The following is a 12814-nucleotide window of genomic DNA, read 5'->3' on the forward strand; positions in this document are numbered from 1 at the left end:
GGAATTCATGAAGGAAATACTGGCAGAATTTTTGAAGTAACTTTTTGTGGAATTCCTGAAGAAACTTCTGGAGAAATTCCTGGAGGAATTTCTGCAGGAATTTTTGAAGGAATTTTCGGAGGAACTCTTGAATAATCCTCCGAAGGAGTTCCTGAAGGAACTCGCAGAAGAATGCCTGAAGGCTCTCCCGGAGGAATTCCTGAAGGTACTCCCAGAAGAATTCCGGAAGGAACTCCTAAAGGATCTTACGGAGAATTTATTGAAGGAACTTCTGGAGAAATTCATGAAGAGCTTCTGGAGAAATTCATTCATGGAATTTCTGGACGAATTCATGGAGGAATTTCTGGAGGAATTCCTGGAGAACTTCCGGAGAAATTACAGAAGGAACTTCTGAAGAAATTCCTGGAGGAACTTCCGCAGGAATTCCTGAAAGATCTTCCGAAGGAACTTCTGGAGGAAGAAGAAGAGCTTCTGGAGGAATTCATGGAGGAATCTCTGGAGAAATTTCTGAGGAACTTCTGGAGAAATTACTGAAGGAACTTCTGGGGAAATTATTGAAGGAACTTCTGGAGAAATTCTTAGAGGAACTTCCGCAGGAATACCTGAAAGATCTTCCAAATGAATTTCTGGAGGAATTCCAGAATGAAGCTTCGGAGGACTTCCTGAAGGAACGCGGGAATTCCTAAAGGAACTTCCGAAGGAATTCTTGATACCGGGAGGCATTTTTGAAGGAGCTTCCGAAGGAATTTCTGAAGGAACTTCCGGAGAAATTCTCGAATGAACTTCGGGAGGAATTTCTGAAGGAACTTCTGGAGGAAGTCCTGATGGAACCTTCAGAGGAATTCTTGAAAAAATCTCTGTGGAAAATTCCTGAAGTAGTTCTTAAGGAACTTAAGGAGGAATTGTTGAAGGAACTTCTGAAGGAATTCCTGAAAGAGATTCCGAAATATTTCTTTATGGAACTTCCGGAAGAATTTCTGAAAGAACTTCCGGCGGGATCCCTGACGGATCTTCAGAAGGAATTCTAAATGAACTTCTGAAGGAATTCTTGAGAGAAAATTTCTGAAGGAACTTCCAGAGGAATTCCTAAGAAAAACTTCCGGAGTAATTCTTGAAGGAGCTTTCGAAGAAATCACGAAGGAATTTCTAGAGAAAGAATTCCTGAAAGAAATTCTGGCGGGATTTCTGAAGTAACTTTCAGCGGAATTATTGAAGGAGCTTCAGGCGGTATAGGATGTTTTTGGGTTGGACACATTCTCAACTCCCTGGGCATAGTATATCCAATATCCATTGTCACATAAGATACATACGCGTGCAATGGCGGGCATAGAAAAGCTTTCAATTAATGACTGAGGAAATGCTAATAGAATAACTAAGTTGAAAAGCAGGCCAAGTTCCAGTTGGGATGTAGCCATAGAAGAAAAAATCTAAAATATTGTTAATTTAAATGTCTTCAGTAAGAAAAGAGCGCCCAATCAAGGTTTCGTCAAGAGCGCTGGGTGTCCATGTTTCGGCTCTGCAAACATATGAATTTGCAGTTGAAAAGCAAATTGAGTAATCAAAAAATTCTTTGTACAACTTTTCATGCTGTTGTCGTAAATTAATCACAAGTGCTGCGCCTCATGACACATGGCAACTCACTACTTGCGATCCAATTGCGACATAACAAAAATGGGAAGAAATAATTTTTTTGTTTTCATTGTTTTCAATTTGAAGCTCAATAACACGAACGTATATGACCTAAGTGTATCCAATTTCCTCCAAATTTGATCGAAATTTAACAAATCACTTCAGACGATTTCAATTTACATAAGGCATCTACAAACGTTTTTAATAATGTTGAACAAAACACTCTCCAATATAAGCTTAGTTTATTTTTCACTTTCCTATGATATGTACTGACCTTTTGACAATCATATCACCAAAAAAAACTTAAACGATTATTGAAAATTGTATTTTTTCAATGCCTGAAATTTTACGAGAAATGGTTTGGAACATCAGAGATTTTTTATTTTATTTTATAAACTAGTAAAATCATAGCTTCCTAAATAACTCGTAATCCTCTTTTTTATTAGTTGAATATCTAACGCATATTTCTTGTTCAATTTTCTCCATTGTAGAGCACGTCGACAGCGAAGAGGCAAAGAATCTATTCGAAGCAAACTACAGTCATGTCTACTACATTCTTTACGACACGTTCGTCCAAGCCGAAGCCAATCTACGGCAGAGAGGTAAGCAAGCTGTTTCTTCCTTTTGTTTCCCCCCAAAAAAATATGCCTGCTTTCAATGTCAAGCTCAAACGAAAATAATCGAACCGCCCACTCGATGTTAAACCCACTCGCTAATAGTGAACGATTGATGTCTGACGACTTCGCAATATAAAGAACCTTATACCCAACTTTCCACAGCTTAAGGTGACGGTCGGTAAACAGAATACATATGTCTTCTCCTGCTTTTCTCTATACTCCTACCCCATTGCTGGCTGCTTAACTGTATTAACTTTGGTGACGGAACGGAATGAATGATGGTGATCGAACGCGCAAAATGTAATTCACACCTTTCGGTCAAACCATACCGCGCACACAGAACTATCGTTCCACATCGGTAAGTGTGCTGCCGTGAGTGACGCTAATACTCGTTTTGTTCAAAATTTTATCATTTGCGAATACATCATCCTTCATGATTGTGCACAAGAACTCACCAGAACACCACTCCCATTGTGAATCACGCATGCTCATGTCACGAGTTTAATCAATATGTAGTTGCATAAATGCCTTTTTGGATTCGAAATTGCTTCAAAATATACTAACTGGCTGTCAAATGAGTGTCTGTTTGGAGTAATTTAAAATTCTATGGCGTCTCGTAAACGCAAATTTTCTTCTCCTACTCAGTGCACAAAACCCACCGGGAGGAATTGGATGGTTCTCTATGGTTGCTGAGCAAAATCCTGACCCTGCTACCGGAGTTGATCGCTCGGCGTTGGCAGGTCCACTCGTTAGGTCGCATCCTAGCCAAACTGCTCCACTATGGCAACAGTGTCAAATTGCGGCGTGAAGGCGTCCGCTATTTCCTTCTGTGGTATCAAGCGCTCGGTGACAATGCTCCGCCCTTCGTTGATGGAATGTTCACCGAACTGGTCCCCGGGTTAACTGTTCCCCAAAAAGGCAGAACGGGACCATTGTCCTCCGACTCGGAGTACATCGCAACCACGGACATTCTGAATCATCCGAACATGAAGGGCGAACTTGGTGGATCGGTGTTCCACGACACCGGTGCACATCCCGTCAAGTCACCGGAGATTCAACCGTTAATCCCGCCCAGCTCCAGCGAACGAACGGCAGCACCAGATCCTAGGGATGGCTTAGAGATCCTGTTGGATTGCATGGTACAGTCCAGTGGTTGTCTCAAATGGCGAGACAACAACCCCCAGAAACACATCCGAACCCTAAACTTCCTGCTGACGAAGTTCCGAGAACATTATCTTCCCGTATTTTGTCCCAACTTCGACTACACCACATCTATCTACGAACCCAAACTGGACCTTCCGGCCATGCGTAATATCTCTAAACGCGAAGAAGTGATGAGCTCCTGCATCGTTGTGCTAGTGATCTGGATTGCTAAATATACCCACGAGCGGCACATCAGCACCAAATTGGACAACATCCAAATCGACGAAGAATCCGTTGGAGAAAGTGCGTCACTGTTGTCCAACCTGCGACACATGGGATACACTCAGACGCAGTTGGTCCGCGACGTTCTTTACTCCAGCAGGGAGACAATCAACTTTGTTCACGAAATATACCGACAGGCTTTCCTGATGTCGTTTACTTCCAAGAGCCAAATCGAAGCAATGCGAATTGCGATATCGGTTTACAGGGACTGGATGAGCACGATTCCTCCACCAGCTTTCCTCTTGGAACCGGACACCAGCGAAGCATCATTGTCTGGCAGTTCTGTCGATGTCCAGCAGCCCGGTACGCGACCAAACAGCCAACGACTTCGTACCGACTCTTACCTGGGGGCAATATCCAAAGAAAATGTCATCATTCGAGCCGGTCTGCAGAACGTACTGCAGGTCTTCGTGACCAATGCGGTCAATGTGTTCATGGTTAACACTGCGCATTTGAACATACACTTCCAATCGAAGACCAACAGCGATGGTTTTGCAACGCCACTGGACGAGCAGACGGATATCTGCAAACGTGTGTTAAATATCTACCGAACAATGGTTATGAAGACTAGAATGGAGGCCAAGACATGGGAGCAGCTTCTGCTCGTTTTGCTACAGGTAAAAGTTTCCTATGTTGTACGAGTTTCGCTTTCTCATAAATTCTTTCGTTTCAGGTAACTTCTGTGATTTTGCAGAATTCTCCACCGAACGCCAAAAAGAATAACCTGGGAGGACGTCTCGCGCAACCAATTTTCCAAACCCTCATCGTCACCTGGATTCGCGCTCACACCAACGTCGTCGTCAATCCGGGCCTGTGGGACAAGTTTCTCAAAGTGTTGTCGTCTCTTACTCACCGTGAGGAACTGATTGTGGAATGGGACAAAACAATGCAAACCCTCACGCGGGTCTTGGCCCGTCAGGTATACAACATAAATCTGTCGGACCTACCACTGGATCGTCTTGCCGAGCAGAAAGGAAAACGAAAACGTGGCACTCCTTCTAGCTGGACGCAAAATTCGTCCACGACGAGCGATAAACCGGATAACATAATAGGGCAGTGCATTAACAACGGGAAAACCTCTACCGAAGAGGTAGCAGGGGATGACAATCGGGTTCATGGACAAGGCCACTCGGTTAGATCGATTCCTGGAACGCCTTCTCTGAACCGAAGCTATAGCGAAGGCAGTTTGGCTCCCTTCCGGAAGTCTCGCGCCCGACGGAGAATTCGTAACAAACATCAGACGCAGAATTCGCAACAGCATGTAGCTGCGCTTCCTTTGAATGTTGAACATTCTTTGAATCGGATGCTGTCGAACGCATCTGGCGCTATGTTGAGCATAAGTAATGAGAACCTGGATATCTCCAGATTTTCCCAATGCGATGACTCGCTGGTGATGGGCGTACCAACACTACGGAGAGCACTTTCGCTGGATTCGATCCGTCCTACGTCGGGAAAAAATCGAGGAAATGTTGGAAACGACACGGACAGTTACCGATGTGGTTCTAGAAGTCCATCGCCAACTGCTTCCAGTGGAATAGAAAGTGGTTCAATCAAGGATTCTCCAATGCAAATCGACGTACTGACGGCCGACAGTTCAAGTATTGATACACAGGATGAAAATAGTGCAGTGTCAGCCGACAGAAGATCCATTCTAGCTGGAGGGTCCGCTCGCGGTTGGCTTCCAGATGTAGCCGCAGTAATGTGGCGCAGAATGCTGGGGGCGTTGGGTGACGTTAACAAGATACTAAATCCAAAACTTCACGCGCAAGTTTTTCAATATCTCGTCAGTATGACCGAGAGCTTGATTAAAATTCGGATGAATCAAGGCATATCTCTTGACGGCCAACCAATCCCCGTCCCATTGAATCTCGTTCCACCGATCGCATTAGTAGCTCCGTGGTGCTACGGGGCCTTAACCTTGGACGGACAGTACAGTCAAGGAAAACTGTATGCAATGCAGCTGTTATGCACAATCGTTAAAAGCGGAGCGTGTTTGGGAAATTGTCAGTTTCCTTTGTTCTATCATGCCCTCCATCAAGCGCTCTCCGGAGAGGATCGCGCCATGGCGTACACTGCCCTGCGATATCTTGGCGGACCCAGGTTCCTTAGTCTTCTTCTTCCCGGACATACGCTATTACTTCTAGACTTAGTGCACGCTTCTACAATTGTCCTCACATCTTCTGAAACAGGACTTCATGCTCCAAGAGCACAAGTAGCAGGTCTACTTGGTTCACTTTTATGCTTTCCGAAAACCTCTCTTCCCGGCCCGGTTCTCCAACCCTCTGAACCCAATATCGACCTCATGGAGTGTCCAGATCTTCAAGAGCACGTTCTGAACATAGTTCTGCGGTGCGCCCGTCGAGAACCAACTGCAAAAGCACGCTCCATAGCCATTGCATCCCTCGGTCAATGGATTCTTCAAAATCTTACCAATCCGTCCAACCAAAACTCTCAATCATCCAACACCGAGGGCACCTTCAAACAGCGGTTCCCACAACATCATTCCGGCACTTCCAACCAACCTCGGGAAGACATTCCCGTAAACCCGCGCATTCGGGAAGCCTTTCAGGTTATCCTCCAAGCCCTACAGTTTAAGCACCGAACAATCGCACGACTGGCATCCGAAACTTTGAAACTCTGCGCTGAACAAGGTCACCGAATCGAACGGATAGAGCGCCTTCCTCAGCTGATAATCGACACCATCTGCTTGTCGCTCGAAATCCAGAACGTTCCTCATCCCAAGGAATCCGACAAAACCGTACTAACATCTCTGCTGCTGACGCTCGGTGAATTCTGTATGTCTTTTTCCGTGCAAACCCTTCAGCGACCGAAGGCAGCCGAAACAGACGAACCACTCATTCAGGTAGTGTTCAAGGTCCTGTACAAAATTGCAATGGGTATACACAATGGTGAACGGATCAAACTGTTCACAACGGATGAAGACTTTGATATGACCATCACAGTGGACGACGTACGGGAACAGAACTCTTCGAATGAGCCAACCTATCAAACGTCCGAGTCCGTTGCCAGTTGCCAATCCGCAATTCGGCTCTGTGCTAAAACCGTGGCAATGCATTTAATAACCAATTTGGGACATTTTCCTATGGGAATCGGAGCAACAAGATTGAGCTCGTTGGTCGACGAGCAGGATGATCTGGCCGGTGGAAGTACAACCACGCTGCTGCGAGAGAACTCCGTCATGAGCAATCGAGAATCTATGGATTTGGGAGCGTCCCAGGTGTTGGCATCGCCCAACTTGCAGCTGTTGATGTTGAGCTCTGAGTTGGTGGCAAGCTTTATTGAGTTGCCTGCTCTGAAATTGCCTGGCGGAGGTGCAACTGCCGGATTGATTACCGCAAACCGACAGGTCAGACTGTTGCTCCGTGATTTGAATGGAAAAGCCTGTTGGGATGCTTCAATATTGTACAAAGAACCAAGTCCTGCAGGGGAAGACACCAGCAGGCTCATAAAAGACAATTCACCAGCTGCTGAAAAGCAGATTTCTACATTCCAACTACGGGGTAGCACTGGGTCAATGCGAATGTTCTCAGGTGTTGCTCCTTCAATTGATCCCATGACATCCACCGTGGGGCTGCCGATGGCTCCACTTCGGCATACGCTTCGACACCGACCTGTTCATCAATTACCCGTTGCCAAGGATTTAGCACCTGATCTTGACCAACTGGATGATCTTCTACAGTACATCGGTTATACAAGCCCCGAGTGTTTGGATGCTAACGGATCTCCTCTGAATACTGCTGGACCGTCGCCTCTGGGACCTCCCTTGGAAGCTCAAACCATTTCCATCATTCTTAACCAGCGTGCTCTTGAAACGGAGTACATCGTCAGACAGAACGCCACCATCGGGCTTCTTGGAGAATCTCCTGCTTACTGCTTCGGAGGATCCGTTGGGTATACATCTTTCATCGATGACAACGCTCCACCGGCGGCAATCGGATCCAGTGGAACACTGGCGGCAAATAGGTTCAGCACATCTCAGTCCGGAAGCGACCGGACGGCTTCAATCAGCAGTAACTCCTGCCTTGATACGAAACCATTCCAGTTCGGACGAATCCTGTTCAGCCAACTAGGCCTTGCCGGATGGGAACGTCGAAAGCGAACTCATCTGCTGCAACGAACAGACAAGCTGCTCCGCGAACTGCGCAATCTTGATAATCAAAAGTGTAGGGAAACGCACAAAATGGCCGTGATCTACGTCGCCAATGGACAGGAGGACAAGAACAGCATTTTGCGAAACGCTTGCGGTAGTAGCACTTACGAGATGTTTGTGTCCGCTCTGGGCTGGGAGGTGGAACTGGAGTCGCACAATGGTTTCCTAGGAGGACTGCCTCGTCAGGGATGTGGTCAGACGGCTCCGTATTATGCGACACCATTCCTGGAAGTGATTTTCCACGTATCGACGCGGATGCCTATGGATACTCCGGAAGCAATTCTGAACAAAACGCGACACCTGGGGAATGACGAGGTGCACATTGTGTGGAGCGAACATAATCGGGACTACCGAAGAGACATCCTACCGACGGAATTCTGCGACGTATTGATCGTAATTTATCCGTTGAAGAGTGGCCTATTTCGGGTGACGGTGAACAAGAAACCGGATGTTCCGTGGTTTGGTCCGCTCTCCGATGAAGCTGTGGTCGGTGGTTCCTGTTTAGCCAGTTTGGTCCGGGCATCGGCCATCAACGCCAGTCGTGCCAAGAGGACTTCCCTATCGCTGTATCAGCAGTAGTAAGTATTGAAGAGGTTGTCACGATGCGGTTCATGAATACTTATGTGGTCGATGTTTCTATTTCAGTTATGAGGAGCGCAACCGTTCGCTGGATACGGTGGCCATGCGCCACAAGGAAAACAACACATTCGAAGACTTTACCGCGCGAATATTTAGTCCGATACCATCGAATGGCACGGTTACTGGCAGTGGCGGTTCGACAGGTGGATCTGCCGCGCTGAATGCTCCGCTGGCGGCGGCACTAATCGATCATAGTCGAACGTCTTCGAAAAGTAAGTAATCACCTTCACTCGGGAGGTATTGTTGTTATAGTTAGCATTTATTTAGAATTGTTTTGATTTTATTACGTCAGTCTTGCTTTGAAAAACTGTTGTCAAAGTATTGAAACAGATGAGTTCAAAACGAAGGATTGCTTTCAGATTGTGTTACAGTTTCTTCCCAGGCTGTGACAAGCTTTACTTTTGATCCCGGAGTGCTGCTATAAAATAAATGTAAACTCGTTTTTGATGTACGTACTTGAAAATACGGCACTATACCATTTGGCATATTGCCGTTTAGCATAATGGTCGTTTGACATAATTCATATCTGTTGTAGATGTCCATTTGGTTCAACGTCAGCCATTTGTTGAAAGCCCTGATAGCATAGCTCTCATTCACTCTTCCTGTAATTTGCCCTTCTTTATTGCATATGCAGTTCTTCGACTTATAACTAGCGTTTTTCATTCAATCACTAGCCTTGACGTCAGGATGTTAAAGTGTCACTTATTGAATTGATTATTTATTAATTAATTAAATAAGAATCTAATAGCTTAATTCTCGGCGATGTTTTTTAGAACCTTTGCAAATTTTACTGAGGTCTGGTTAAAGAATTTAGTCTTCTTCTTCTTATTGGCATTACATCCCCACACTGGGACAGAGCCGCCTCGCAGCTTAGTGTTCATTAAGCACTTCCACAGTTATTAACTGCGAGGTTTCTAAGCCAGGTTACCATTTTTGCATTCGTATATCATGAGGCTAGCACGATGATACTTTTATGCCCAGGGAAGTCGAGACAATTTCCAATCCGAAAATTGCCTAGACCGGCACCGGGAATCGAACCCAGCCATCCTCAGCATGGTCTTGCTTTGTAGCCGCGCGTTTTACCCCACGGCTAAGGAGGAGGGCCCCTAGAATTTAGTACTTCCGAATAAAAGAAGTATCGATTTTCTTTTGTATCTCACCAAAATCTCAACTGTTGGTATCATAGCGAAAGTTTTGTTGAGGTCGGAAAAATATAGTAGCGGTAGTTTCTTTATTGACATTTGCCTAACGCATTTGGTTATTTTTTCTCCTACAGCATGGATTCACCACCCGGAAATGGTAGCGACAGCCCGCGAAGTGACCCAACAAACGGTAATGGCTTCGAGCGGCACCTCGCTGGATCAGCCTTCGCCCCGGCCCCTCCGCAAACTGCATCACACGTTCAAACCAAGCGCTTCTTCCAAGCAACCGCCCAAGATGTCGCCCGTAACAACGGTACCCACCGGTGGAACCGGGGGGCTTCCCCCCGCAATGTCGCATCACCACTATCCCCCGAGCGCTGCCACCCCTCCGGACAGCCCCACCCTACCGGGTCGTACCAAGTTCAAATGAGACTGGTGGTAGCTCCTGGCCAGTACCAGTAGCGAGGAAGACTTGTACCACATAGATGCGAATCTGGATCACCTGAATCAGCGGCAACCGAGGTCACAGGCTTCGCTCCATTCACAGCACCACCAGTACCAGCCGGTGCGGGGTGCCATGGAGAAGGTTGGTATTTCCGGTTGTTTCTGCGGCAAGTGAAATCCGGTTAGCGGTAGCTTTAAAATACACCCACACAAATAGACTTATACACTCACACGACACTCACAGAGTAATCTAATCAAAAAATCTACTATCGAAAACAATTGTGAGAGATGATGGCGTCCATTTATTTTTTTTACAATTATTGACCCTACTTTAGTAACTTTATAAAAACTTGTTTTTGCCTTGTTTATGTTTGATTTTAAAACTTTTTAAAGTTTCGTTGTATTCTATTTAAATCTTTATACATTCTAATTGGCAAGTTACAAATAACATTATTTAAGTTAGTTGATAGCTTTAACAAAAATACATTATGGATTAAAGGAAATTCTAGCACACTCCAAAAACTACTTCATTTGAAAAAGTATTGTAGGCTAGATCATTAGGACAGACCTATAAATGGGCTGACAGAAATCTTCTCTTTGCTTTAAATATTATAATATTTATATTTATTGCTCGAACGCAAATGTTTTCCGTTCGTTCACGTCCCTCCCTATCTCGATCGTTATTTATTAATATATAGAATAGAGAAAAATAAAACCCCTATTAAACTGAAAGTAATCGTTTTTATAATTGATTCAAAGTATTCATAGATAACTGCTGCTAAGGTATACCGGGGATGTGGGGTAAGTAGTACAGCAGGATTGAAGAACATTACTGAAAACTTGTCATCATTTTTGCCCAATAACTTTCAATTCTATGCTACTCCTTCGTATGCAGTTAATAAATAACGTTAAAAAGTCGAATTTCACATTGAAAAAACTCATGCTTCCACATGCATCCGGTGTACCTTACAAATAATATATTAAACGCAAAAAAAAAACAGAAAAATGTTGACACTATTTAGTTTGAGCTGTTCTGAAACTAATCGCAAACGTGGTGAAAGGTAATTATATGACAGCTGTTATTAAAGTGCCGCTAGTAGGTATGGACATTTAAAATCGACGGAAAGGCTAAAACTGTAAACAATTTTGATAGGAATCTTTAACGCAAGTTTGTGCTCGATTGGAAGAACGTAGAATTGGTAGACTTTTTTACGACATCGTTTTATCGAATTCTTACCCGTTTAATAAAAACACACTCAAACTTCAAGCAGCTAGAACTTTAATCACGTTTCCCATGCTACGGTGTTGAAATAACGTTTGATTAGTTTGATTTCCGACTAATTACGGTATAAAAATTGTTAACATTTCACAGAGCGATGGTGAATCAATACAGAAAAAAGTAACAGAAATAAAGCAACAATGAATTCAGTACAGAATTAAAATAAAGCGTATATTCTTTCATTTTTTTTTTTGCAGATTCGATGACAACCGTCGTGATGTATCACATTTTATGGTAGAATGGTAAGTACTGTATTGTATTGTATTGTGGGTACTTCCAGATTGTGACATAAGGATTTGTTTTTCGTGTCAATTTTTTTCTCGACAAAGTTTTTCATCATTCGTTCGCACAATTTTCCCGTCTCCACGAATATCAAAATGTCCATTGAAGAACTTCCATGCCGTGTGGACCTTTTGATAAGCGTACAAGTTCGTTGAACTCTTCTCCAGCGTTATCCGAGATATGTATTAAGATATACGAAAAAAACTGAAGTCAAGCGTTGAAACGGTCGAAGATAGCGAAAAAGCAACGTTTGAACAGAACAAATATTTTAAATGTGCGACCAATTCCCCAACCATTTTACTACGTTGAACAAAATGCATGTCCAAGTGTAGGTACAATCGTGCAAGTTGACGAAGCACACCAATGGACACCAATTAGGTCTGCCCAGAATCACAATTCTTATCCTAAAATAAGCCTTCAGTCAAATTTTCAGTTAATTTGGATAAAATTTCAAGGTGCTTCAAATCTATTTAGTATTTTTGGGTAATGTATTTTCAAGTTGCAGAGGCCGAAAATCATTGCAACAATCTGTAAACGAAAGCTTTTGGTGTGCTCTGCAAGTCTTGTAAATTTTGTTTAGGGTTAAGCATATTTGAAAATTATTTACCCGAAAATCATTGTTCATTGATCTAATTTTTTTTATTTTTTCATTATTTTTTCTTTTTTTTTGACAAGTTAATATTATACCCAAAGTACGATTGACTATTAAAATCTAAAAAATTAGAAGCTGAATATTGCTGAAATTTTTGCGTTTGTATTTCTTAAAACACGAACACACTAAATGCGTATACCGTGACCTGCCCTTATTCCGCGCATCGCCTAATACCGTGGTTTTCATAAAAAATAAGAACCTGGCTATCATGGATATCACATTATTTGGTGAAATGTTCAAACATAATATGTCATTTCACCAAATAAAACGATGTCCATGATAGCCAGGTTTTGATTTTTGATGAAAACCACGGTATTAGGCGATGCGCGGAATTAGGGCAGGTCACGGTATTTCAAGAAAGCAAAAGATCTCATTTTGCCTTATACCATGCGAATGCGAACATTTATTTTTTTTAGCTTACATCTAGTAACATTATAACACCAAACACACAATATGACGCCACCATTTTTACTTAGTATTCGCCTTGGGAATTTATTTCCCGTTGCTTCTTTAGCTGTCAATACTGCAACCTCA

General features: G+C 43.6%; 1 protein-coding gene across 3 annotated transcripts in view; it reads left to right on the top strand.

The window, feature by feature from the left end:
* LOC134226928 (probable Rho GTPase-activating protein CG5521) overlaps positions 1-11644 on the top strand; it is a 32064-nt gene extending 20420 nt beyond the window's left edge. The window contains exons 2-8 of one of the 3 annotated variants that reach the window (XR_009983583.1): positions 2121-2231; positions 2587-2604; positions 2892-4288; positions 4345-8420; positions 8488-8693; positions 9758-10209; positions 11544-11644. Coding sequence is in view for 2 of the 3 variants with exons in the window: in XM_062708050.1 (XP_062564034.1) it covers positions 2121-2231; positions 2587-2604; positions 2892-4288; positions 4345-8420; positions 8488-8693; positions 9758-10053 (6104 nt within the window). In the remaining variant the exon portion in view is untranslated. Of the gene's footprint in view, positions 1-2120; positions 2232-2586; positions 2605-2891; positions 4289-4344; positions 8421-8487; positions 8694-9757; positions 11514-11543 lie in introns of those variants that run through there. The other 2 variants (XM_062708050.1, XM_062708063.1) reach the window with 2 other exon arrangements.
* The last annotated feature ends 1170 nt before the right edge of the window (positions 11645-12814 follow it).

This window comes from Armigeres subalbatus, chromosome 1, assembly GCF_024139115.2.
Source record: "Armigeres subalbatus isolate Guangzhou_Male chromosome 1, GZ_Asu_2, whole genome shotgun sequence".
Taxonomy (NCBI): Eukaryota; Metazoa; Arthropoda; class Insecta; order Diptera; family Culicidae; genus Armigeres; species Armigeres subalbatus.